At 38.4% G+C, this 26,684-nt stretch overlaps 1 protein-coding gene across 4 annotated transcripts in view; it reads left to right on the forward strand.

Moving 5' to 3' along the window:
• UBE2E2 (ubiquitin conjugating enzyme E2 E2) overlaps positions 1-26,684 on the forward strand; it is a 384,777-nt gene that overhangs the window by 322,609 nt on the left and 35,484 nt on the right. For all 4 annotated transcript variants that reach the window (XR_003680001.2, XM_024115184.1, XM_028490278.2 and 1 more), the window contains one exon: positions 6,297-6,444. Coding sequence is in view for 3 of the 4 variants with exons in the window: in XM_024115184.1 (XP_023970952.1) it covers positions 6,297-6,444 (148 nt within the window). In the remaining variant the exon portion in view is untranslated. The remainder of the gene's footprint in view (positions 1-6,296; positions 6,445-26,684) is intronic.

A 26,684-nucleotide genomic window follows, 5' to 3' on the forward strand; every position in this document is an offset into this window, starting at 1 on the left:
GTAAGGGACTTACTGTAATTAGAAATTGGCAAAAAACGTGCACATCCTCTCTCATGGAAGAGAGTATCCAGATAACAAATAATCACATGAAAAAGCTTTCAACATCATTAGCAGCTAAGGAAATGCAAATTAAAGCCTCAATGAGGTATCACTAAACCCTATCGGAATGGCTAAAATAAAGCATGTCGATAGCACTAAATGCCAGCGAGGATGCAGAGAAACTGGATCACTCTGCTGGCGTGCATGTAAAATGGTACATCTGCTCTGGAAAGAAGCCTGGCAGTTTCTTATAAAGCTAAATATAAGTTTACCATACATCCCAACAATTGCACTCTTGGACATTTGTCCCAGAGAAATAAAAGCTTATGTTCACACAAACACAGAGAAATGTTCATACCAGCTTTATTTGTAATAACTAAAAATGGAAAGCAATCCATTGTCCTTTAGTGGGTAAATGGTTAAACAAACTGGTACATCCATATCATGGATTACTACTCAACAGTAAAACAACAAAGTCTTGATACATGCAACAACTTAGATGGATCACAAGAGTATTATGCAGAGTGAAAAACATCCAATTTCAAAAAGTTACATCCTGTATGATTTCATTTATATAGCATTCTTGAAATGACAGAATTATAGAGAGAGGAATAGAGTTGTGTTTGTTGGGAATTCAGAAGTGGGGGGAGGACTGTGGCTAGTGAAGGGTCTCACAAAGAATGTTTGTGATGCACTGTTCTGTGTCTTGAGAGTGGTGGTGGGCACACAAATCTACCCGTGATACAATTGCATAGGAACACATATATCCATCAGTGCATGTAAAACTGGTGATGTATGGGAAGGTCAGCGGACTGTGTCAGTTTCACTCTCCTGTGATATTGGGGAAGTGGGGGAAGGATGTAGGTGATCTGTCTGTATTCTTTCCTACAACCGCATGTGAATCTGTACTTAGCTCAGAATTAAAAGTTTTTTTAAAAAAATAAAAGAACAGGCATTGAGGCTGAACAGGAGAGCATGGGCTTTTGGATCAACAAGGTTGTGTTCAAATTCCAGCTCCACCACTTACCAGCTGTGGGACCATGAGCCAGTTCTTAACCTCTCTGTGCCTCAGTTTCTTCATTTTTTTTTACCACAATAAGTTTAGTGAACAATCATCATCTCATATAGATCCAAAATTAAAGAAATAGGGAAAAAAATTTTATTTAAAAAATGTATTTTTATTTTCATAAACCCTTAGGATTTGCTCTCTGAACAACTTTCATACATAACGAACAGCAGTGTTAATTATATTTACCATGTTGTACATTATGTCCCTAGTGCTTATGTATCTTACTGGGAGTGTGTGTCTTTTTTTTTTTTTTTTTTTGGCTGTCTTGGGTCTTCATTGCTGCGTGCTGGCTTTCTCTAGTTGTGGCGAGCGGCGGCTACTCTTCGTTGCGGTGCGCGGGCTTCTCATTGCGGTGGCTTCTCTTGTTGCAGAGCACGGGCTCTAGGCATGTGGGCTTCAGAAGTTGTGGTACGCGGGCTCAGTAGTTGTGGCATGTGGGCTCAGTAGTTGTGGCTTGCGGGCTCTAGAGCGCAGGCTCAGTAGTTGTGGCGCACGGGCTTAGTTGCTCTGTGGCATGTGGGATCTTCCCGGACCAGGGCTTGAACCCATGTCCCCTGCATTGGCAGGCAGATTCTTAACCACTGCACCACCAGGGAAGTCCCTGGAAGTGTGTATCTTTTGACTGCCTTCATCCAGTTGCCCCTCTGCCCACAAATCTGATCCTTTTTCTGTGAGTTTGTTTTTGAAGTATAGTTGACCTACAACACTGTCTTAGTTCCTAATACACAATATAGTGATTTAGTATTTCTATACATTTCAAAATGATCACCACAATCAGTCTAGTTACAATATGTCACCATACAAAGCATATTAACATTATTATTGACTATATTGCCCACACTCTACATTTCATACCTGTGACTCATTTATCTTGTAATTGCAAGTTTATCATGTACCTTTAATCTCCTTCACCAATTTCTCTCCTCTCCCCACCAACCTCCCTTCTGGCAACCACCTGTTTGTTCTCTGTATCTGTGACTGCTTCTGCTTAGGTAAGTTTGTTCATTTGTTTTGTTTTTTAGATTCCACATATAAGTGAAATCATACAGTATTTATCTTTCTCTGTCTGATTTATCTCACTTAGCATTATACCCTCTAGGTCCATCCATATTGTTGCAAATGGCAAGATTTCATTCTTTTTTATGGCTGAGTAATATTCCAGTTTGTGTGTGTGTGTGTGTGTGTGTGTGTGTGTGTGTGTGTACACTACATCTTTATTCATTCATTTATCGATGAACACTTATGTTGCTTCCATATCTTCTATTGTAAATAATACTGCCATGAGCACAGGAGTGCATGTATCTTTTCAAATTAGTGTTTTCGTCTTCTTCGGATAAATTCCCAGGAGTGGAATTGCTGGATCATGTCATAGGAATATAAATTGGTGCAGCAACAATGGAAAACAGCATGGAGATTCCTCAGTTTCTTTATTTAAATAAAATTTTTTTGGTTTTATTGAGATATAATTGACATATAACATTGTTTTAATTTTAGGTGTACAACACACTCATTTGATATATGTATATATTTTGAAATAAGTACCACAGTAAGTTTAGTTAGCATCTACCAACCTCACATACTTACAGCTTCTTTTTAAAGTGATTGCAATAATAATACTTCCCTCCTTCAGTCATTTTGTTGATTAACTGGCTCAGAGTAGTCTGAGCTAGGTTTTTCTCTTTTTTTACATTTTATTGGAGTATAGTTGATTTTCAATGTTGTGTTAGCTTCAGGTGTACAGCAAAGTGATTCAGTTATACATATATATACATATATCCATTCTTTTTCAGATTCTTTTCCCATATAGGTTATTACAGAGTATTGAGTAGAGTTCCCTGTGCTATACAGTAGGAGTTTGAGATTAACATACACACATTACTATATATAAAATAGGTAACCAACAAGGATCTACTGTATAGCACAGGAAACTCTACTCAGATAGGTTTTTAAAATATGGTATTATAGACAAAAGCCACTCATCACATACACTGGATCATAAAAGTATTTTGTCTTTTCATCTAGCACTTAAACAGCTAGGTACTCTCACTTCTCTGCAGAATTTTAATATCACAGGTATTCTCTATTTTATTAACTTCTGCCCATTCCTCTCTACTTTCATGGGATTTACTCTATTCTTTTTTCTTCCTTTGGACACAACTCAGGAAACTTTTTCCTTTTTAATATATGCATTTGAAACTGTAGATTTCTCTTTCATTAACTGTTTTAGGCAAATCACAGATTTTGGTATTGGCAACCCAACATTTTCATTGTCACTCAGTTATAAACATAGCTGATTTTTTTTCTTTGATCCAAGAATTATTTGAAAATGTGTTTTTCAGTTTGCAGACGTATGAAGGGGGACCTTAATAGTCTTAATAATTTTTGGAAATATGTTAAGCTTTCTTTGTGGCTTAGCATGTGATCAGTTTTTATAAATGTTTCTTATGTGCTTGGAAAAGAATAAGTATCCTTTAGTTGTTGAGCATGGAATTTCATCTTCATTCAGTACCTTGATTTTGTTAATTTGTCATTTCATATTTTCAGTATCCTTGCTATGGTTTGGTCTGGTTGACCAAATCTACTGCAGTGACAGTGTCCCTCTTTGACTGTAGATGTGTCATTTTCTCCTTATAATTCCTCCAACTTTTGCTTTTTATATTTTTGGCTACGTTGTTAGGTATAATACATTCAGAATTGTTATGTTTTCCTTGTGAATTATTAATTTCATCATAATGCAGTTATTCTTTATTCATTTTTGCCTTAAATATATTTATATGTTTTGCCTTAAGCATGTATTTGATCTGATAGTAATAAAAAAAAAAAAGCTCTTTTTAGCTCTTTTTTAATTAGTGTTTGCATAGTCTATATGCCCAGGATTTAGAATTCTCAGAGGAAACACTTTATTCCCAATTCCAGTGCCCAAGTTGTCTCTGGCTAGTGTCTTAGCTCTCTCTCCCATGAGGCATTATCTTTTCAGGTTCAGTCATTTACTGAAAGACTAGTTGCTCCAGTGGCCTGATTTATGCAAGGGCTCTCAATTCCAAACACTCGCCACCTACAGACCTAAGGTTTCATCTTCTTTCTCCATGAGGACATCAAAACCCAAGCCCCACCCCTGGCAGCTACACTGTCAGCTCATGTGCTTGCTGTGATTTTTGGTTTTCAGTTCTGGCCTCTGGGGATGCCCCTTGCCCATTCAGCTATGCATTTTAAAGACTGTTAGTTATATTTTCTTCAACGTTTCTGGGTGTTTGGGATGTGTGGGGTTGGCGGGGGTATCTCAAGGTTATCTGGTCTGGCGTGTTGCTAACAGGGCAAGTGCTCATCTAGCCTGAGAATGGTACCATGTTGCTGAACAGTAATATTGATAGAAGGCTGGATCTGCCCTTTCTGACCTTGACATCATAAAAATTCAGCAAATCTGATGTTTAAGTAGTTACTGGATGCTCTGGTGGGGTGGCAGCACCTACAAAGATCTGCCATGTGTGTGTTTCTTGGTTCAGAGTCATTTTGAACTCAGAGTACCAGAAGGACTGGTCTTGAGAACACCAAATTTTTTAAATATTCCAGCTTATAAATTTGAGAACATTTATAAACATGATATTAGTAAATAGCATTAAAATCTTGTTGCTTACATAAGACTTTTGTATTGATAAAACAGAATTTTATCAGAGCTACAAAACTGATTTGGACTTAACTTTTTCAATCCAAGTTCTTGAAAAATTTTTATAAGCATGTTTCAGAATTATGCCTAAGCAAAGTACAGTGGAGATCTAGCTATTATAGGTAGGCTGCACTAATATTACATTCATAATACAGAATTTAAGGAGGAAAATTATAACTAATACAGTTTTCCATGAACTAAGTGTATTATTTACATACGTGCCCTAGTTCATGTTTTTAAACTGTAACATAGAATGTTTATTTCCTTTTTGTAGTATTGCCATGTGGTTTTTTTGAAATTAATAATGTGCAAAATCCTTCAGATAACTGGAATCTAAGAAAAGTTTCCTTTGCAATTTTTATTTTTGAAAATGTCTTTCTTTGAACTTTTTTTCAAGCCTTGCGTTAGTTTTCCCCTACGAGCACTCCTGCAGTTTCACCAAGAGCAAATTCAGTCCCCAGAATGTTCGTTAAGTGATTGGACTCTTCATCAAAAGCAGAATGTCATGATTTTGCCGCTGGAGTTTAGTCCTCTGTGCCCAGAATGAGAAGTTCTAAAATAATGATTTTGTTTATTGATTCTTCTTGTGTGCCAAAGGAACAATTAAGTATAGGGTCAACCAGTGACCCTTTGATTATTTTGTCTAATAAAAGGTGTGTCTACCAGTCAGAATGGCCATCACCAAAAAGTCTACAAACAATAAATGCTGGAGAGGGTGTGGAGAAAAGGGAACCCTCCTACACTGTTGGTGAGAGTGTAAATTGGTGTAACCACTATGGAGAACAGTATGGAGGTTCCTTAAAAAAATTAAAAATAGAGCTACCATCTGGTCCAGCAATCCCATTCCTGGGCATATATCCAGAGAAAACCATAATTTGAAAAGATACATGCACCCCAATGTTCATTGCAGCACTGTTTGCAATAGCCAAGACATGGGAGCAATGTCCATCGATAGAGGAATGGATAAAGAAGATGTGGTATATATATGTCTGTGTGTGTGTGATGGAATATTACTCAGCCACAGAAAAATAATGAAATAATGCCATTTGCAGGCACATGGATGGACCGAGAGATTATCATACTAAGTGAAGTAAGTCAGACAGAGAAAGACAAGTATCATATGATATCACTCATATGTGGAATCTAATTTTAAAAATTGATACAAATGAACTTATTTACAAAACAGCAACAGACTCACAGATTTCAAAAACAAACGTGTGGTTACCAAAGGGGAAATGTGGGCAGGGAGGGATAAATCAGAAGCTTGGGATTAACATACACACACTACTATATTTAAAACAGATAACCAACAAGGACCTGTACGGTATAGCCCAGGGAACTCTAATCAATATTCTGTGATAACCTATATGGGTAAAGACTCTGAAAAAGAGTGAATATATGTATATGTCTAACTGAATCACTTAGCTGTACACCTGAAACTCACATAACACTGTAAATCAACTATAATAAAATGTTATGAATAAATAGTGTGTCTATTTATATCGACTTTACATTTTCTTCTAGGTTACCTTCCGAACCAGAATTTACCACTGTAATATTAACAGCCAAGGCGTGATCTGTCTGGACATCCTGAAAGACAACTGGAGTCCGGCCCTCACCATTTCTAAAGTCCTCCTGTCCATCTGTTCTCTTCTTACAGACTGCAATCCCGGTAAGAGACTTGTCATCCAGTGTAGAATTGGAGCTACTCAAGGCTTCAATGTCAGACCTTAGTAAATTGTTTACCACTGCCAATACTACCACTAGCACTATTATTTTTATTCTTATTGATCTTAAATTTTCATAGTTTGTAACTGCTTTCTTTTTCAATTCAGTCGGGTCATTGGTCTTTCGAAAACTTATTATTTGCCAAGAAGGAAAAAGCACAGTGTGATAAGCATGAATGAAAAATCATTTTAGATGGGGAAGTGCATTTAAAGAATGCATTACATTCTGCTTCCAAATAATAATAAAAATTCAAATTGAATAGCTAGATGTTTAATTAGGTGCCTAGGAGAAGATGTTCATTTGGGAAACGTGGGCTATTAAAATCCGACAGCCACCAGGCAGCACCACCCAGACGTCACCATTTTCGCATCTCAATAATCATGCATCCTTACAAACTGTTAGGGCCAAAAAACTCCTGAACTAGGAAATACCCAAAAAGTCAACGAGGAGATACAGCTTCCCAGGAAAACTGAAAAGAGCCTATGGCCAAGCCCTTGAGGCTTGCTGGTATGCTTAATGCTGAAAATTCTCACTTCCTGTCTTCCTAGATGCGCGATTACATGTCTTTGACCAGCTTCTTTTAACTAAAAGACTAACCAACTGCCAATTTTTTTTACATATTTGGGTGTATTTTGGAAAATACAAAAATACAAAGGTTTTTCATTGGGGTTTTCATTGATGTTCTCAATGAGAAATTCTTCATTGAGTAGTTAATTAATAGTCAGTGTTTTTTGAGATTCCATCTACCATGTTCAGGAATGAACTCACTAGATAAGTGAAGTTTTAGACAAGAGAGAAATGGCAAATGGGAATCGAGGTCTCTCTTAGGTCCCTGGCTGGTTAATAGAACGTGAAGAAATTATCATCTTTTCCATTTTTGTATGTTTGTTGTTTTTCAGTAATAAAAATTTTTTTAGTGAAGGCATTTAAAAACAGAATCTAATTAAATTGTGATATATGTAGACTATATATAACAAATTAATGCTTTTAACACCAAAAAGAAAGTAGAGTTGTGCAAGATCATTATAAAATATTTTTTAAATTAATTCATACTTCATGCCAGATAGTGAAGTTCAATCATGATACACTAATTTAAAACTAAATGACAAATACTTTGTTTTTTCAGTCTCACTATTCCTATTTCAATCCCATTTGTCTCTGTGATGCTGTATAACCTCATTTGGAGGTCTTGTCTTAAAAAGGCTTTTTGTGTGTGTGATATTTCCTTTTGGAAATGTTGCAACGTGGGACTACATCTGCCTCCCCACTCTCCAAAAAGTACTTCTTCTGAGGTTTGCTGAAATTTGGAGAGGAGGGGTTTTTTTGTTTTTTAGAGAAAAAATTTATTTTGAGAGGTAAGTCACTTATTCAGGAAACATTTGGTGTCAAGTTATCATGCCGTACACCTTAAACTCACAGTGTTATATGTCGGTTATAGCTAAATAAAACTGGGGAAAAAAGAAAGAAAGCAAAAAAAACTTTTGAGACTCTACTGTTTATGAGGCACTTCTGAGCCTCACACAAGATAAATAAGAAGTCTTCACTTCTTATACAGGGAGTAAGGTGTCACTTCACACTCAGAGAAAATCTGGTGCCGAGAGGCAGTCCTTACCCCAGAGGGAACCACGTGATCTGAAATGGACCCGTCACCTCATTCTCTTCTCTATGGAGGTGACCCTGCACTCCACCAGAGCCTTCTCTCAGCAGTCAAGAAAGGTTTCCATTCCATAAGTTAGAGTTTTTGCTGTGTCTCAGAAAATTAGAGACACATTCTACAAAAAAAATAAAAAATCACCCCTGGCTAAAGCAAAATCACATAAATAGGATAAATAGATTTTGAAAATTATGCTATGAATAGTACGAAAAAACCTAAAGCTAGTAATGTTCCTTAAGTGTTACCAACTAGAGATAGCCTATCTGGTATAAGAATAGAATACTATCTGTAAAATACATGGTAACAAACTAAGTGTTCATACTTTAACACACATAAAAAAGGTTTCTAATCGGCACATCATTTACAGGTATGTTCACACTTCTAGGGTTTTAAACAAAGTTATCAAAAACAAGTCAAAAATGTCCATTGTTTTGTTCAGTGGATTTATTTCACACTGTTTTCTGGTACACTTCCTTCTAGTCTCTGTTGATTTTTCTCCCTAGATTTGTGTTAAACTTCAATCTAACCTATTTTCAAACAATCACAAATGTAAGTTTGATAGACTATGAATAAAGAAAATGGTTCCTTCCCTCCAGTCTTTTTTTTCCCCTGACTTTTAAATAGGGTTTGTGCTTCTTAATACCTTAGGCAGCTCAGCCTAGAGCTCACTTTTTTTTTTTTTTTTTTTTTGTGGTATGCGGGCCTCCCCCTGCTGCGGCCCCTCCCCTTGCGGAGCACAGGCTCCGGAGCGCAGGCCCAGCGGCCATGGCCCACGGGCCCAGCAGCTCCGCGGCACGTGGGATCCCCCCAGACCGGGGCGCGAACCCGGCACCCCTGCATCGGCAGGCGGACGCGCAACCACTGCGCCACCAGGGAAGCCCTGCAGACCTATTTTAACACCAGAAATGCTGTCAGCTCAGAAGTAGGCTTTGCATGAAGACACAGATTTAACCAACTTTATAAGGGCTCCCACTCTTGTTCCTACATGAACTGGGGTTTTTTTTTTTTTTCATCTTTTTTCATATTTTTCTCATAATTTACATTTGTCTCTTTGAAGAATTTTTGGTCCATTCAGAAACAGATGTTTTGTGTTTCAGTGTGAGGCTACACACCCTTTCTTGCATAGTATTGATAGTCAGCAGATGTAGATTTAAAAACCAGCTCCACTGTTTATCACTTGTGTGACCTTGTACCAGCCATTTAACTTTCCTCACCCTCCGTTCATTATATCAAACGGACATTATCCTAAGCTGTACCTAAATCACAGGATTCCTGTGAGTTTAAAATGAGATGGTGTATGTGAAAGCCCTTTGTAAGCATAACGGATTGTTCTTGATGTTATCTCTCAGAATATTTAGGACTCCAAATGGACATCCATTCCATGTGATAAGTACCCACTCAGCTGCATTTAACTGAGAGAAGATAGTATTAAATAATCTCTAACAAACACCACCTCCTCAGCACGGACCCTCTTGGATTTTTTAATCTGAAAAAAAGCCTAATCCTGAATTAGTAGTGCTGAGACTATATTATCTCTTGGGAAGGATTATCTGTCAGGTGGCAGGTGTCCAACCGTTACCAGCCAGTTGACGGGTGCACCAGGGGTAACTATTCTGTTCCCAGCAGGCCTGTTCTAGACAGGTCTCCCTGTTCACACTTCACAGGGGTGTTTATTGGGCCTGCTGTGACACTCTGCTTTGTCAGGCATAGCTGGCTGCCAGAGTATGGCTGTGACACACTGCTGGGGGCAGAGGGACAGCCAGAGGAGTAGAGGTTGATGAGCTCAAAAGGTCAGCACCAGCCTCCCAGATCCTCTGACTGTGGTCCTGCTTGGTGAACATGATTTAATCCATGAATTGCTGAAGTTTACAGCAGTAAACACATTTCCATCTTTCATGGAAGAGGTCCTATTTGTAAACACTCTCTTCTCAAGCGTATATGAAATTTAAGCTCTGTTCTATTTAATGTCATCTTTCAAAGTTTGTTTTTGCTGTTTTGTGGTTGCCTTTTCAAACTCTTAGCTGTTTTAGCATATTCTTTATATGAAATCTGTTGATTTGTTATTTAAAATCTGCCTGTGTAACGGTCTTCAGGCCTATTAATAATGGGTATTTTCCCTCATACAAAATGAACTATCCTGAGAACACTGACAGTTATGAGATCAAATAAGGTCAACAGTTTTCCTGTCCCAAATGCTTTATTCACAGAGTAATGTCCAGAAATATTACTAATTTTTTTTCATAAATCTGCTTATCATCTGGCGTCATTAATCTCAGTTCTTTCTGTTCTACTACTGTTGCTTTCTAAAGTGTTATGAACTTTTTTCTTTTGTTGTTGTGGTGGTTCCCTAAGTGCTGAAATGGAAGATGTTGGCATTTCATAATATGGGGAAATTCTGAAAAGACAACTTGGTGGTTATAAACTTTTTTGTTCCACACTCTCAGTTCATTTGTACCTAAGCCTCTATTTCTGTGGTGTGTTCTTAATAGAACCATCCAGGCCTTTTTTTTTTTTTTTTTTTTCTGCAAATCTCTACTGAGCTGCTAAGCTTTCCCCTTCATTCTGACTGTGACCATCAGGCTACTAACTCCTCTCTGCCTCAGGCTTCTGGTCTGTCAAATAGGCAGAATGATAGTGCCTACCTCAGGAGACATCATGAGATTCTTATGCTCTTGTGAACTGGTTTGATTCTAAATGTGATTCTGACACTGTATCATGAAAAAAATTCCCCCCCCAAAAAAACATATGCCACTTAGGAGATAATCAGAAATTGGAAAACCAAGTATTGGATATTGAGGAATGATTGCCAGGAATTTTTAGGCATAATAAAACAGAATTGTGATGCTGAATTTTTTATCTGTCCTCTCCTTTTAGAGATCCATACTGAGTGCTTTGCAAATACACTCTGTGTATTTCATTCCCTGATTATCTGCTTCACACTCCAGGCTGCCTGCGGTGAGCCTGGCCAGCAGGGTCCCGCATCCATAAACAGCCGAGAGGTCTTCGTCCACCACTTTTCAAGCAGGCAGAACGCCCCAGGCCAGGTCACTTGAAGATCCTCTGAGCACACCCATAATCATCACACTCCTCCCCTCCCCCCATCATCTGCCAAATGAAATCAAGGATCGGTTACTCCCAGTCTCAGATTTATGCAGATCTTTATTAGAACAACAAGTGGAGCTAAGAATGGCAGCTAATTAACCCTCCGCCTTACACAGCGATTAAGCCAAGGGTGCAGGCAGCTGCAGCTTCCCTGGTGAGAGTTCTGTTCTTCCCAGATGCAGCAAACGGAGGGAGGAACCTGCTCCCCAGGACCGTTTGATAGGGTTCAAATGGCCTCCTCCTTCCCCAGCATCACAGCCCTTAGCTCCAGACCTCTTATGGCCTGTGTTTAAACAACTAATACAATCCTTATCCACCAATTGTCTCGGATACATTAACTTTGATTGTTACCAATTGCTTGTCTTTGCCCTGGTTATGATTCTGTAGTAAACTGTGTTACTATTAAATATTAAACTTTTTGATAGTGACTGCTGAGGGGTGGGGACCATAAAATAGGATTAATTATTTCAACACAGATGTATTTGTGTGGATTATTTACACTAAGTTTGTGAGCTCTTAGGCTGATGCAAGGTACACAAATGGAATTTAAAAGAATTCCGTTGCTTACAACAGCAGCGCAAACCTTGCTTCCGCATACCCCATTCTACTCCTACACTTGAGAACTGACAGAGAGCAATTTATTTAACTGAAATTTAGGGAAAGCTGTAAAAGTGATAAGCCTACCTGTTTTCAAAGCAGGCTATCTTAACAGGAATGCAAAAAAAAAAAGTTGATTTTTCTAGAACAGACATTACAGATGGCTACGTAGACATCAGATATCTTCTGATACCTATGACATTTTTTTTAAGTGAGAAACTTATAATGTAGAAATACACGGTACCACATACAGCTAACTTCAGGCTGTTTTCCTTGTTTGTGAAGAATTGGCTTCTCTTCTAGAATATTACATGTTGAATTCCCAAAGCCATTCCAATCAGTACTTCCAAATATAGATGTAACTAAACTATAATTTGTAGTCATTTATCTTCCCTGACGCCTTATACAAGAAAGAGAAAGCTGTAGTTATATGTAGTTAATTAAACTACCTGGTATTTTAAATACCAGGAGTTAAATGGGGACCAAAAAAATGTATAAAAGTATAATGGGCTTTGGTGATGTAAAAATGTATAAAGGGCTTTGGGTTCTGGCTCAGTGTTCGAGACTGTAGACTCCTGGGGTCACTGCCCCCTCTTGCCCCATCAGTGCCCATAAGCTTACTCAGATCAATTTGGAAATATGCTGTCTAGGGTGTGGAGGTTCTAGAAGAACTGAGGCTTCATTGAGAAGGATGAATAAAACCAGGAAATGTGCATCATTAAAGAAAATGACGTTTCAGTTTTGCGAATGAAAAAAGTTTCACAGAAATTATTCTATACCATCATAAATTAGGTTAAAAAAAACCCAGAAAATAGAAATTCTGAGATATTCACCTTGACCTATATATTTATAATTGTGACTCTTGAATGCTATTAAAAGGATTGTTTCCCTACCTTGTCACTCTGTAAAAAGAAACCCTTTATAGTTATCTTACAAGGTATACTGGCATATAATAATGAAACTGAAAGATCCAGTTGTAACATTTTGTCAAAGGATGATTTTCTAGGAAATATAGAATGATAAAGGAAACTTAAAATTACCTGATCATGGGTTCAGACTTTGGATTGCCATGTAGTGAAACAAGGGAAAAGGATTCCTCTTTGAGACAAAGAGTTCCCAGGTAAGGGTTGGGGGCTTTAGTGTGTAGGTGAGAGACAGAGGTGCAAGTGTCCTAATCAGCCTTTGGTGTTTCTATTGATACTTCATGTAGGCAAGTCTTTTTTTTTTTTTTCTGGCCATAGACATAAAATAAACTTTATTTTTAGAGCAGTTTTAGTTTTACAGCAAAATCAAGCAGCAAGTACTAAGTGTTTTCATATACACACACCCACAGCCTCCTCCACTGTCAGCATCCTGCACCAGAGTGTACATTTGTTACAGTCAATGGACCTGCATATAGGGTTATCCCTCAGTGTGCGTAGATTACATTAGAGCTCACTTCTGGTGTTGTACACTCTACGGGTTATGTCAAATGCATGATGATATGTGCTATTACAGCACCACATAGAATAGCTTCACCGCCCTAAAAGTCCTCCATGTGCCACCTGGTCATCCCTTTCTCATCCCTAACCCCCAGCAACCACTGATCTTTTTCCTGTGTCCATAGTTTTGCCTTTTCCAGAAGGTCATATGTTGGAATCATATAGTATTTACCTTTTCAGATTGTCTTCTTTCAATTAGTAATATGCATTTAAGGTTGCTCCATGTCTTCTCATGGCTTGATGGTGCGTTTCTTTTTAGCTCTGAAAAATATTCCATTGTACGGTTGTAGCACACTTTATCCATTCACCTACTAAAGGACACCTGGGATCTCTGTTATTTTCCATGGATCTATTTATCTATTCTTTCACAGTGCCACACTGTTTTGATTACTGTAGCTTTATAGTAAATTTTGACGTTGGAAAGTGTCCGTCCTGTGACTTTGCTCTTTTTCTTTAATATTGTGTTGGCTATTCTGGGTCTTTTGACTCTCCATATACTTTAGATTCAGTTTGTCAATATCCACAAAATATTGATAACTTGCTGGGATTTTGATTGGGATTGTGTTGAATCTATTGGTCAAGTTGTGAAGAACTAGCATCTCGACACATTGAGTCTTTCTATCCATAACACAGAATAGCTCCATTTATTTAGTTCCTTTTTGATATCTTTAATCAGAGTTTTATAGTTTTCCTCGTATAGATCTTGTACACATTTTGTTAGATTCATACCTAAGTATTTCCTTTTATCGGGTGCTAATGTAAATGATACTGTGTTTTTAATTACAAATTCCACTTGTTCATTACTGTAATATAGGAAAGTGACTTTTGTATATCAACTTTGTGTCCAGTAGCATTGTTATAATTACTTATTATTTCTAGGAGAATTTTTTTGTCTCTGAGATTTTCTACCTAGACAGTCATGTCATCTGTGAAAAAATATAGTTTTATTTCTTCCTTCCTAATCCTCATACTATTAGTTTCATTTTCTTCTTTCCTTCTTCTTAGGACTCCCAGTGTAATGTTGAGAAGGAATAATGAGAGGGGACATTTTTGCCTCTTTCCTGACCTTGGTGAGAAAATGAAAACTTCCTCACCATTAAGTATGATGATTGCTGTAGGTTTTTTTGTAGATTCTTAAAATCAAGTTGAGGAAGTTTCCTTCTATTTCTAGTTTGCTGAGGGTTTTTTCATGAATGGGTGTTGGATTTTGTCAGATGTTTTTTCTGCATCTATTGATATAATCATATGATTTTTCTTCGTTAGCCTGTTGATGTGATGGTTTTACATTAATTCATTTTGTAATATTGAACCAGTCTTACATACCTGGAATAAATCCCACTTGGTGGTGTTGTATAATTCTTCTTATATATTGTTGCTAATATTTTGTTGAGGATTTTTGCATCAATGTTTATGAGAGATATTGGTCTGTAGTTTCGTTTTCTTTTAATGTCCTTGTCTGGTTTTAGTATTAGGGTATTGCTGGCCTCAGAATGAGTTAGGAAGTATTCCCTCTGCTTCTATTTTCTGGAAGAGATTGTAGAGAATCATTATAATTTCTTCCTTAAATATTTGGTAGAATTCATCAGTAAACCCATATGGGCCTGGTGCTTTGTGTTTTAGAAGGTCATTAATTACTGGTTCAATTTCTTTAACAGATACAGGCTATAGGCAAGTCTTTATCTAACATAACCATCACTTTGCTATCTTTCCTGAACAGCCAATGTGTCTAGGTTAAAAAGAACATTAGCTGCTTATTATTCTTTTGATACATCATTGTCCAGAAATGCTGACCTCCAAAAGCTTTGTTGCTTTCATAGTTAAATATATCTCCTTAGTAGGTTTGGTTCTTTTAAAGATGGTAAGAACTAGACTTTACCATATTTGTTGATATATGGGATGAGATGCACTTAAAACGTGCCCATAAAGTTTCACCTTCATAACTTAACTTAAGAAAAGGGCGGGCTTCCCTGGTGGCACAGTGGTTGAGAGCCCGCCTGCCGATGCAGGGGACAGGGGTTCGTGCCCCAGTCCGGGAAGATCCCACATTCCCGCAGAGCTGCTGGGCCCGTGAGCCATGGCCGCTGAGCCTGCGTGTCCGGAGCCTGTGCTCCGCAACGGGAGAGGCCACAACAGTGAGAGGCCCGCATACCGCCAAAAAAAAAAAAAAAAAAAGAAAAGGGCCATTGGGGAAATCGCTCCCAGTGGTAAATATGAAAATACAGCCTTGGATTTATCATCCTCCTGTTTCTTTTTCTGGCTTCCATTTCCTTACCTCTGACCTAGAGAATAGCTGTGACCAGGGAAGAGCTGTGCTCGGGCGTTCCTAAAGCAGGAAGATGAATCCCGGGGTCGCAACTGCAATTCCGCTCTCTTTTTAACCATTATGGAGTTGTCCACTCATCCTTTGTAAGGATTCTGATTGATGTGTCCCACGACAGCATGTACAGTAAAAAATCTCACCATTTCAGTATAATTAAGAAAAGGTCAGCCTGATTAGTTATTTTTTAATGAATTGTAGGAAATTTTAAATGAGTGAAGACCCAATACTTTTAAGCACATATAGGGAACATTAGTAAAATGTTTAGACTGGATGCCCTGTAGACTCTGCTTTACCAAGGAAAGGGGTGAAAGTGGGTTTTTCATGTTCAGAAAAATAGAGAAAATGGTTATAATGAACCCTAATATATCCCTCACCTAATACAGATTCAAAACTTACCTTTATTTAGGGTTGAGGTATTATTACAGGTTAGCAAGTACTCTTTTAGACAGGCTACCTAGTCTCAGATAATATTGCTTTCCACCATTCATTTTCACGGCAACCCTTTTTAAAAGGGATGAAACAGTCAACTTCAGAACGGGTTGTTGCCTCACAATTATTATTAATATTCGTTACTGAAGGGTGCAATGTGTGTTGCTGTGGACAGTAGGCCACTGAGTGAAGTCTTGTTTTTTTAAGGAGAAATAACGACAAACTATTTAAGTAACACATGTTTGAAATTGTTACCATGCACTGTAGTGTTTTAATATGGAAACTTTAGAATTCTGAAACATAATAAAACACCTCTAATTGTCCAGAAATGTACTTGTGTGGACAAAACATCAGATGATTAACAGTTTGCCTTTTTAATTTGGATATTTGAGATCGTATTGTCTGGGGAGAAATATCATAATTATGGGAATTTGAAGAGTTAATGTAACCCTACCAACGTCTGGCACCCTTAACAGATCAGCAGTCATCTTTACTTTTCCTTATTTTCTAACTCAGCCTTCCATTCAATATTGGGCCTGGGAAGGGGCTGTCAGTAACAGCATGTGCAGTAATTCTTATGTTAAAAAGATGATGCTTCTAAAATGTCAGACTAATTATTCCTACCCAACAGCAATAACTTCTTTCTCTTTTTCTTCTCTTTCTGTTTGTCCTTTAAGAGATCCTGGAGCCTCATGCTTATTATGGGTGTTGAATTTCTGGTTGTGATATGTTGGTGAAGAATCCTGTACTAAGCAGTACAGGACTTCCTTTAAACCACAGGCATATGTCTTTCCACGACAGGTGTGTTCCTGGGAAAAAATTATAAATCAGAATATTTTTGGTGTATTTGAAGAACTTTTCTGCTGCAGAGTAGCCTATGGAGGAGCGAAATGAAGCACTTTTAAACTCGAGTAATGAACGCCCCCATTTGTTTTTTCTTAAAAATGCAAGAGTTTTTTCCCCCTAATTCAGCACTGCCTTTCCTTTGAGGGCATTTCCCCAACTTAGTCATATTGTTTGTGATATTCAGGTGCCTAGGCCAGCTGACAGCAGCCTGCCAGCCGTGTGCCCAGTGGGCAAGCATGTAGGTAGGACCTTTGGGGGGGACTTCACATCAGTGAAGAGCTTCATGGCCACACCTTACCCCGGCGACTGACTCTTTTGTGCACACTGGCTCCTGTGATGGAAACATGTTCATCCACAGTCTAATTCAAATACATAAGGGAAATTAGGATAAATGGAGACGTGGAGGACATGTCTTTGCAGTATATTGAGCTTTGAATGCCAGCGTTAGGTTTTTAGAAGAAAAGCTCTAGAAAAGAGCACTCAGCTACAGTGCATGAATAAATAACCCTGCTTCACTCGGGCAATGACACATAAGAGTACCAGCCACCCCTGGTCCTCTGTAGAAGGGTGCATTTACCTGAGGAATGTGTACGGTTTTTATCTAGGCAAGGGTCACATAGGGCTGGTGTATAGTAACTTCAGCCTTATCCGGAATAGTTTTGAGCCTGCAGAGAACGCATGCTTTCAATGGAGTTACATTCCAAATACTTTGGAGAGGGAATTCCCTAGCAGTCTGCGGTTAGGACGCCAGCTTCTGCCGCAGGGGGCCCGGGGTCAGTCCCTGGTTGGGGCACTAAAATTCCTCAAGCCATGTGGCGTGGCCAAAAACAAAATAAAAACAAACCAACACAAATACTGTGGGTAGCTTAGAGTTGGGATTCATCACATCTGAGTTCAAAATAGCCTGTGTCTAGTTCAGTAAAAGTTTTTAAGTGAAAGATTACTGTTTGTGGGAGTGTTTTGTTTGCTTGTTTGTTTAATACTCTGGAAAAGTGATTTAAAGTCTCAGGTATTCTAACCAGGCAAAGAAGCCTTTGATTTACATGCGAGAGTTGCGTTTGGAGAACTCAGTTCTAGCCATGGGTATATTCATAGTGTTCATCGTGGAAGGAGGGTATCTAAGGTGAAAAAAAAGGGGGCTCTAGATGCATGTACTCCTGGATTATGTATCTGTAGTGGCTTTTTCTTTTTTCAAGTGGAAATATCTTTAGTGTGTTTTCTTGTAAAAATAATGCATGCTTCTTAATTTTTTCTTAAATCAACTGCCCTTTAAAGGTAAGTATTTAATTTTCCTTTGAGGCTCTTTGCTTTGCAAACTCCAGTTCAGTGGGGCTCAACAAAGTATATTTGTCAGTTAAATTTGTCTCATTATAATATGGTGTAGATTTAGACTCACTGACCTCAACTTTTTAGCCCTGGCTTTGACCCACTTCTGCTTAACATTCCCTGTGCATATTTTCTTATCCCTTAATTAATATAAACCTAGACATGGATTAGCTGTTGCTACACATTTTGTTATAAAGTCATCTATTGCTGTCCCTGCAATAATAACCTGTAATTTATTGGTTTGGAAGTTGATCTCATTAAAAAGTTGCTGTATATATTAACTCGTGATGGAAATTCTCTTCGATCTACTTTTTAGAAAATGTCACTCGGGGGTTTTCCTTTTTAGAAATCAGCAGTGATCTATTTTTTCTTTAGAGAAACACGGAGGAAATGATGGGGTGGTCTGAATCAGTACTTATCCATTTCTACACTCTCCCCAAACTGAAGTCTTCCTCCACTAAAATCAATTAATGAATGTATTTCTTAGTGTCAGAATTTAGTAAATTGTCTGTTTTTGAGGTGTTTTTCTCCCCATAAATTGTCTTCAAATCTTTAACATCTGATGGTCTTTTGGGAATTGGGTAAAGCTGTTGAAATATCTGTTCTGTCCTTGTCAGAAGGGCTCTGAAAACACAAATAAGAAATTGAAAAGTGAAGCAGACCCTCAGTATAAACAAACACCATCTTTACTCGCATGGAAATGTGTCTTTTACTCAGAACTCTTTAGCCAAAGAATGATTTAAAGACTATCTTTCCTTTACTTGAGGAATTTCTGAAGAGTCGAGAACATTTAGGGTAGATCTTAATTAACTTTTTCTTTATTATTTCTTAAATGAAGGTCATTTAAAGATAAAGATTACAGTGGTGGAAAAAGGGCTCATTAATTCTCCTGAATCTAGAGTGAAGCAAGATTTGTTTTAAATGATAGGGAAGGAATTATGCAAGACTTGTGTATTTTAGGTCAAAGGTCTTTCCTATTCCCCTAGATAACCTCTCCCAGTGGGTTTTTGTTTTGTTTTGCTTTTTACAGTTTAGGACCAGTAATAAGTTTCTCACTCTTTAAAATGAGCCTTCTTTCCTTCTGTACTCCCATCTTTTTTAACTTTGGTCATGAGGTAGCACAGCACTGATTTAATGCTTAGTCACCATCACTCCATTAACCCTTATAATGAATACGCATACTAATTATACGTACTGCTTTTCTGTACCTCTGTCCATGTTCTTTATTATGACTTACTCTGTTTCTGTTGTAGTCATTTTATTGAGCATAAGTATTGATATTTTATTGCAAATCATTTTACTCTTTTTGGGCAAAGTAAGGCATATATAAGAGATTAAAGTTCTGCTGTGGTAGGTTCAAGGGGAACATTTCATACCGACCCAGCACTCGCGGTTTGGCTTTATTTACATAAAGAAACATAACTGCGTCAGTCTCTGCTAAGTGGTTTCATTCCAACAACGAGAGGTATTTTTTTCTGTCTGTTGTCCAGCTGTCCTGTGGTCTCTGGGTCTCCACACACACGGAAAGGTACCCGCTCTTAATTCCAGGCAAGGATTTGCCCCAGGTGTCTTTTCTATCACTTAGAATATGTAGAAATGATGAGATGATTACGGAACTGGGAATAGTCTGTGTAATTCTTTTAGATCTTCACTATATGCCACTTTTTTCTTTTTCGGCTGCATCTCGTGGCCTATGGGATCTTGGTTCCCTGACCAGGGATTAAACCCGCGCCCCCTGCATTGGAAGGCAAAGTCTTAACCACTGGACCACCGGGGAAGTCCCTGAGTTATGGGGTGGTGTTGTTGTTGTTTCTCTCTATATGCCACTTTTGAAACTCCAAGCGCTATTTCTTGGTTGGTTAATTTCTTTTGCAATTCAGACTTCTCTCCCCATTCAGTCCATGTCTGTAATGTCGTGGTTTGTTAATACTTGGTGGTGGTTGATGGGATCATTCTAACATTTACTGTCAGAAACACCTATACCTGGTTTACGAATGACATAGCATGGATTTTACCTACTATAAATTTTTAAAGCAGATACATTTTTAAAATGTGATAACAACATGAAACACCCTCCAGGATGTTGACTGTCCCCCCACCCCTGCCTCCCCCACTCGGAAGGACCCCTCAACCCAGAGGCCATGGGCCCCTGATAGCTTTTTCTCTCAGCCCAAGTCCCCGTGTGGCTGTCACATTCCCCGTTCAGGTGACCCTTCCAGGAGAACCAGCTCTGAGATCGCTGACACCACCCCGGCACACCAGGGAGGCCCCTCTGTGATCACACTGTCTGTTAAAGAGTCTTTATGCACAGAGGACTTGTTGATGAAGCAGCTCTGTGAGAAAGCTGGAGGGAAGAGTGATGCTCTTGAGGGAGAGCCCTAGACTCCCTCCTTCTGCAAATAAAAGCAGCCAATGTCCGGTGAGCCACACTCCCACAGCGGCCTGTTCATCACCGCCTTCGGAAGAGCGCCCCTTTTAGGGATCCTAGCAGAAAAAGCGGTCGAGGAAGAGAACGGACCACATCAGAGGTCATCCAAAAAGTAGTATAACCCAGATCATCTTTTGAAAGAGACAGATGCTGGAGCTTCACAAATGCTTTCTTACTCACCTTTGACCCACCGTCATTAGCCCAGGGACTCTGCTGCGCTTTACTTCCTGGGCTTCGTGATATAAAAACAGAGCACCTCTGCACAAACCCCACCTGCGCCCCAGGCTCTGATTTGACTCCGCACTCAAGCGTGAAGGGCCCCCCATCCTCTGAAGCAATCACTGAGCTGGATGCAGGGCAAAGTGAAGGGGACCAGCACATACTTATCTCTTTAGGACAGAGCTTTGTGGTGGGTGTCTCCTTGGTTATTCCTTCTCCTTTCTGCCTTTTCCTACTAGGCGGTCTCTTCTCTCTTATATGTATTTCCAGCCTCTTGGTTTTTCTGCCGATTCTTCTCTTTTTCTTTTCTTTTTTTATCCCTGTTGGTCACCTGCTGCTCTCCCTCTTTTTTTTTAATTGAAGTAGAGTACATTTACAGTGTTAGTTTCAGGTGCACAACATAACGATTCAATATTTTTATAAATTATACTTCAATTAAAATTATTACAAAATATTGGCTATATTCCCCATGCCGGACAGTATATCCTTGTAGTTTGTCTATTTTATACATAGTCATTTGTATCTCTTAACCCCTTCCCTTTTCTTGCCCCTCCCCCATCCCTCTCCCCACTGGTAACCACTAGTTTGTTCTCCATATCTGTGAGTCTGTTTCTGTTCTATTATATTTGTTTGTTTTTTCTTTTTTAGATTCCACATGTAAGTGAAAACGTACAGTATTTGTCTTTCTCTGTCTGACTGACTTCACTAAGTATATTATTCTCTAGATCCATACATGTTGCTGCAAATGGCAGAATTTCACTCTTTTTTGTGGCTGAGTAAGGCTTCATCGTATACATATACCACATCTTCTTTATCCATTCATCTGTTGATGGACACTTAGGTTGCTTCCATATCTTGGCTATTGTGAATACACTCTTATAAACATTGGGGTGCATGTATCTTTTTGAATTAGTGTTTTCATTTGCTTTGGATGTATACCCAGGAGTGGAATTGTTGAGTCACATGGTAGTTCTGTTTTTAATTTTTTTTAGAAACCTCCATACTGTTTTCACTAGTGGCTGCACCAACTTACATTCCCCTAGGGTTCCCCTTTCTCCACATCCTCACCAACATTTGTTATTTGGTATCTTTCTGATGATGGACATTCTGATAGGTGTGAGGTGATATCTCATTGTGGTTTTGATTTGTATTTCCCTGATGATTAGTGATGTTGAGCATCTTTTCATGTGCCTCTTAGCCATCTGTATGTCTTCCTTGGAAAAATGTCTACTCAGGTCTTCTGCCGATTTTTTAATCAGGTTGTTTGTTTTTTGATATTGAATTATATGAGCTCTTTACATATTTTTCATATTAACCCCTTATGAGATGTATCATTTGCAAATATCTTCTCCCATTCAGTAGGTTGTCTTTTCGTTTTGTTGATGGTTTCCTTCACTGTGCGAAAGCTTTTAAGTTTAATTAGGTCCCATTTGTTTATTTTTGCTTTAATTTCCCTTCTCTGAGGAGGCAGGTCCAAAAAAATATTGCTTAGACTTACGTCAAAGAGTGCATTGCCTATGTTTTCTTCTAGGAGTTTTATGGTTTCCTGTCTTACATTTAGGCCTTTAATCCATTTTGAGCTTATTTTTGTATATGGTGTGAGAAAATGTTCTAGTTTCATTCTTTTCCATGTAGCTGTCCAGTTTTCCAAGCACCACTTATTGAAGAGACTGTCTTTTCCCCACGCTGCTCCTCCCCTTAACTTTTTTAACCTTTCTTTCACCCAGAAAAATGTTAATTAAAAAAAAAGAAGAAATGAAATGAAAAAAGGAGGAAATCCAAACTATCTTTTTGATTTATTTTTGTTTTGAAAGAGCTTTATTTATTAGTATCTCTATAACCAGATGACTTAGCTTGTAGTGTCTGTTGGCCTAGGGTAACCTTGGAATATTCCATTTCACTTCATGTGCCAAGTGGTGACTCTTGTTCTTCTGGTATGCCAGGGCAGGAGTGGCCCGACAGCTCTCAAAAGGGCTATCGTGTCAAGTCTGAAACCGTGGCTGAACACTGTGAGTGGTGTCAGAGCGGGCACCATTCGCAGCCAGTACATACCTTCTTAATACCATGGCCTCTTTCTCCAGCTAACCAGCTTCTTTTTATAATCTAGTCTGGAAAATATATTAAATACCAAGTCCTATGCTCTGTAAGTACCACTGCCAAAGCAGTATCTTGCACATAGCACAATGATCTCATTTTGATGTTCTTAACATCTTTGTCCTGTGTGTGGATGGCATGTTTGAGCACAATGAAGGTTATACTTTGCCATGTTAAAAAAATATTAAGTCAAAGGAACCAGATTATACCGAATTTTGAAGGTGTCAGGAAAACAAGAGTGTTGCCCACCTCTTTCTCTCACTAGATGAGTCGGTGTACTCATTTATGAATTGAAGACAGTGCATCTGACCCTGACTGTCTTGCAGTGTTATTGTAAAGACACAAGGGGCTATGTATCTGTAAACACTTTGAAGGCTGAGTATCGTCATACAGAATGTATTGAACTGAAGGCCCATGTTAACTCTGCAAGGTGTGATGACCGTTGAGATGTCTAAAAAAACAATTTTGTTTCTTGAATAAAATCTTTAAATTTCTCCTTCATAGTTCTGTGAATTTGGAGTTTCACATGTGACAGAATTTACTTTCTAGAAGGAAAATAATAGGAGGAGTGAATTATAAATCAAGCTTGACTTAATGATTTCAATTTGCTTTAGTCTCCCATCTTTATAATCCAGATAATTTAAATATTCAGTGCTATCCTGTCATGTATTAAATGAAGTATAAATCTGCTTCTTTATTCCCAGCACCCATAATGCACAAACTGTACATCCTCATGCAACCCCATCCAACCAAAAAACTCTCCAGGGAACTTTGTCTTATTTCAAGCCCAAGCCTTTATTAATCTTTACTGCCACCCCTCATGTTCCTTTGCTCTTACCTTGTATAAAATATAAGTCTCAGGTCTAAAGACAGCTTAAAACATACCAGAACATTATATAGGATGGGAAACCGCACAGAGAGAAAGTTCCAGAGATTGAAAAGGGATTTGAGTCTGCACATATATCAGAAGAAGCCACCCAGGACCAGTGAAAAAGAGCCTCCACAGAGCAGTAGACACAGTGATTCCTGGAGCTCACGCAAGACTCTCTGTGAATGGAAACACCTCACAATAAACAGGAAGTCCCCAGAAGACATTGCCATAATAGTAAGGGTAAATTAGCTTTGCACCAAAGGCTACTGAGGACCTGCCCTAACCAAGTTGAAAAGCAAGCGTGAAAGGATCAAACTTTACCTAAATAAATACATGCTAGAACAAAGTACAGCATTCTTTAAGGGAACAGAACAAATTCCACCACCCAACAGTGTAAAATTCACAGTGTTGTACATCCAAGAAAATAAGACTGGGCATTTTAAAAGCAGGAAAATGGAACCCATAACCAGCAGAAAAACTAATTCATAGAACCAGACCCAGAAATGATAGAGGTGATGGAATTAAGTAGGCAAGAATGCTACAATGGCTATTATAAATAAATTCTGTGTGCTTAAGAAGGTAGGGGAAAATGCAAACATGATGAGGAGAAAAACAAGTGTTAAAAAGATGCAAATGAAACTTCTAGAGATAAAAAAAATACAGTATCTGACATAAAAAGTACATTGGATGGGAGTAACAGCAGATTAGATGCAATAGATGAAAATATCAGTGAAATTGAATGTAGTAATAGAAACTGTTCATAATAAAGCAAGAGAAATAAAAGCCTAAAAGAAATAAAATGAACAAAGCTTCAGTGAGCTGTGGGACAACAGGAAGCTATCTAACATACTTGTAATTGGAGTCCCAGAAAAGGGAGTCAGGAAAGAAAAAATATTTGAAGAAATAATGGAACTTCCACTTCCAGTAACAGGGACTGGATTTGCCCTCCCACCTAAAACAACCAAACAGATTTGACTGCATCGAAATTTTTAAATTCTATACGGCAAAAACGCCATAAATTGTTGACAGATACCAATCTTGCAACATACACTATGGGCAGAGAGTAGTTACTGTCCCTAATATAGGAAGAACTACAAATCAACAAGTAAAAAACCAATGACTCAGTAGGAAAAAATGGCCTAAGCAAGCAATTCATAGACCAATGAAATGTGACAAAGAAACATTGGAAAAGATGTTCAGACTCTAGTAAATACTGACTAAAATGAGATTTGCCTTTTTAATCACTGGATTGACGAAAGTAAAAAGATTAATGACATCCTATATGGGGAGTGTATAAGGAAAGACACAATTATACATTGTTTGTAGGACTGTAGATTGGGACACCATTTTTCAAGGACAATTTGGAGGTACCTGTCAAAATGTAAAATGCACATAACCCCTGGCCAGCAGTCTCACTTTGGTGAAGCCACCCTGTATAAATAGTCACATGTGCTCATGGATGTACATACAAGGAATATTCCACAGTATTGTTATAGCACAGCATTTGCCATTATGAGCAAAATACTGGAAACGTTCTTAATGTGCATCATTACAGTATGGTTAAATAGATGCTTAATGTAGTCATAAAAAAGGAAAATGCACAATGTGATGTACTTCGATCTATTTTTAAAAACTGACCTTACACACACACATAAACACCCTCAGACATATGTATTTGACTATAAATGCATAGAGAAAGTGTGGAAATACACATACCAAACTGTTAAAAAGCAGATACTCTTGGGACTTCCCTGGTGGCGCAGTGGTTAAGAATCCGCCTGCCAAAGCAGGGGACATGGGTCCGGGTCCAATCCCTGGTCCAGGAAGATCCCACATGCCACAGAGCAGCTAAGCCCGTGCGCCAAAACTACTGAGCCCGTGTGCCTAGAGCCCCTGCTGTGCAACAAGAGAAGCCACCGCAGTGAGAATCCCGCGCATCACAACAAAGAGTAACCCCTGCTCGCCGCAACTAGAGAAAGCCCGTGTGCAGCAATGAAGACCCAATGCAACCAAAAATAAAACTAAATACATTAATTAATTTTTTTTTAAAAAGCAGATACTCTTTGGGGAGTTAGAATTTGATGGTGTAAGGCAGGAGAGAAGGATTTTCATGATTTACTTTTACATTTGTTTTACGGTTTGAATTTTTAAGTAAATAATTTAACATTTTATATACCTAAAATTTTTTTTTAACATCTTTATTGGAGTATAACTGTTTTACAATAGTGTGTTAGTTTCTCCTTTACAACAAAGTGAATCAGTTATACATATACATATGTTCCCATATCTCTTCCCTCTTGCGTCTCCCACCCTCCCTATCCCACCCCTCTCATGGTCACAAAGCACAGAGGTGATCTCCCTGTGCTATGCGGCAGCTTCCCACTAGCTATCTAATTTACATTTGGTAGTGCATATATGTCCCTGCCACTCTCTCACTTCGTCACAGCTTACCCTTCCCCCTCCCCACGTCCTCAAGTCCATGCTCTAGTAGGTCTGTGTTTTATTCCCATCCTACCACTAATCTCTTCATGACATTTTTTTTCTTAGATTACATATATATGTGTTAGCATACGGTATTTGTTTTCCTCCTTCTGACTTACTTCACTGTGTATGACAGACTCCAGATCTATCCACCTCATTACAAATAACTCAGTTTCATTTCTTTTTATGGCTGAGTAATATTCCATTGTATATATGTGCCACATCTTCTTTATCCATTCATCTGTTGATGGACAGTTAGGTTGCTTCCATGTCCTGGCTATTGTAAATAGAGCTGCAATGAACATTGGGGTGCATGTGTCTTTTTGAATTATGGTT

This window comes from Physeter macrocephalus, chromosome 1, assembly GCF_002837175.3.
Source record: "Physeter macrocephalus isolate SW-GA chromosome 1, ASM283717v5, whole genome shotgun sequence".
Classification (NCBI taxonomy): domain Eukaryota; kingdom Metazoa; phylum Chordata; class Mammalia; order Artiodactyla; family Physeteridae; genus Physeter; species Physeter macrocephalus.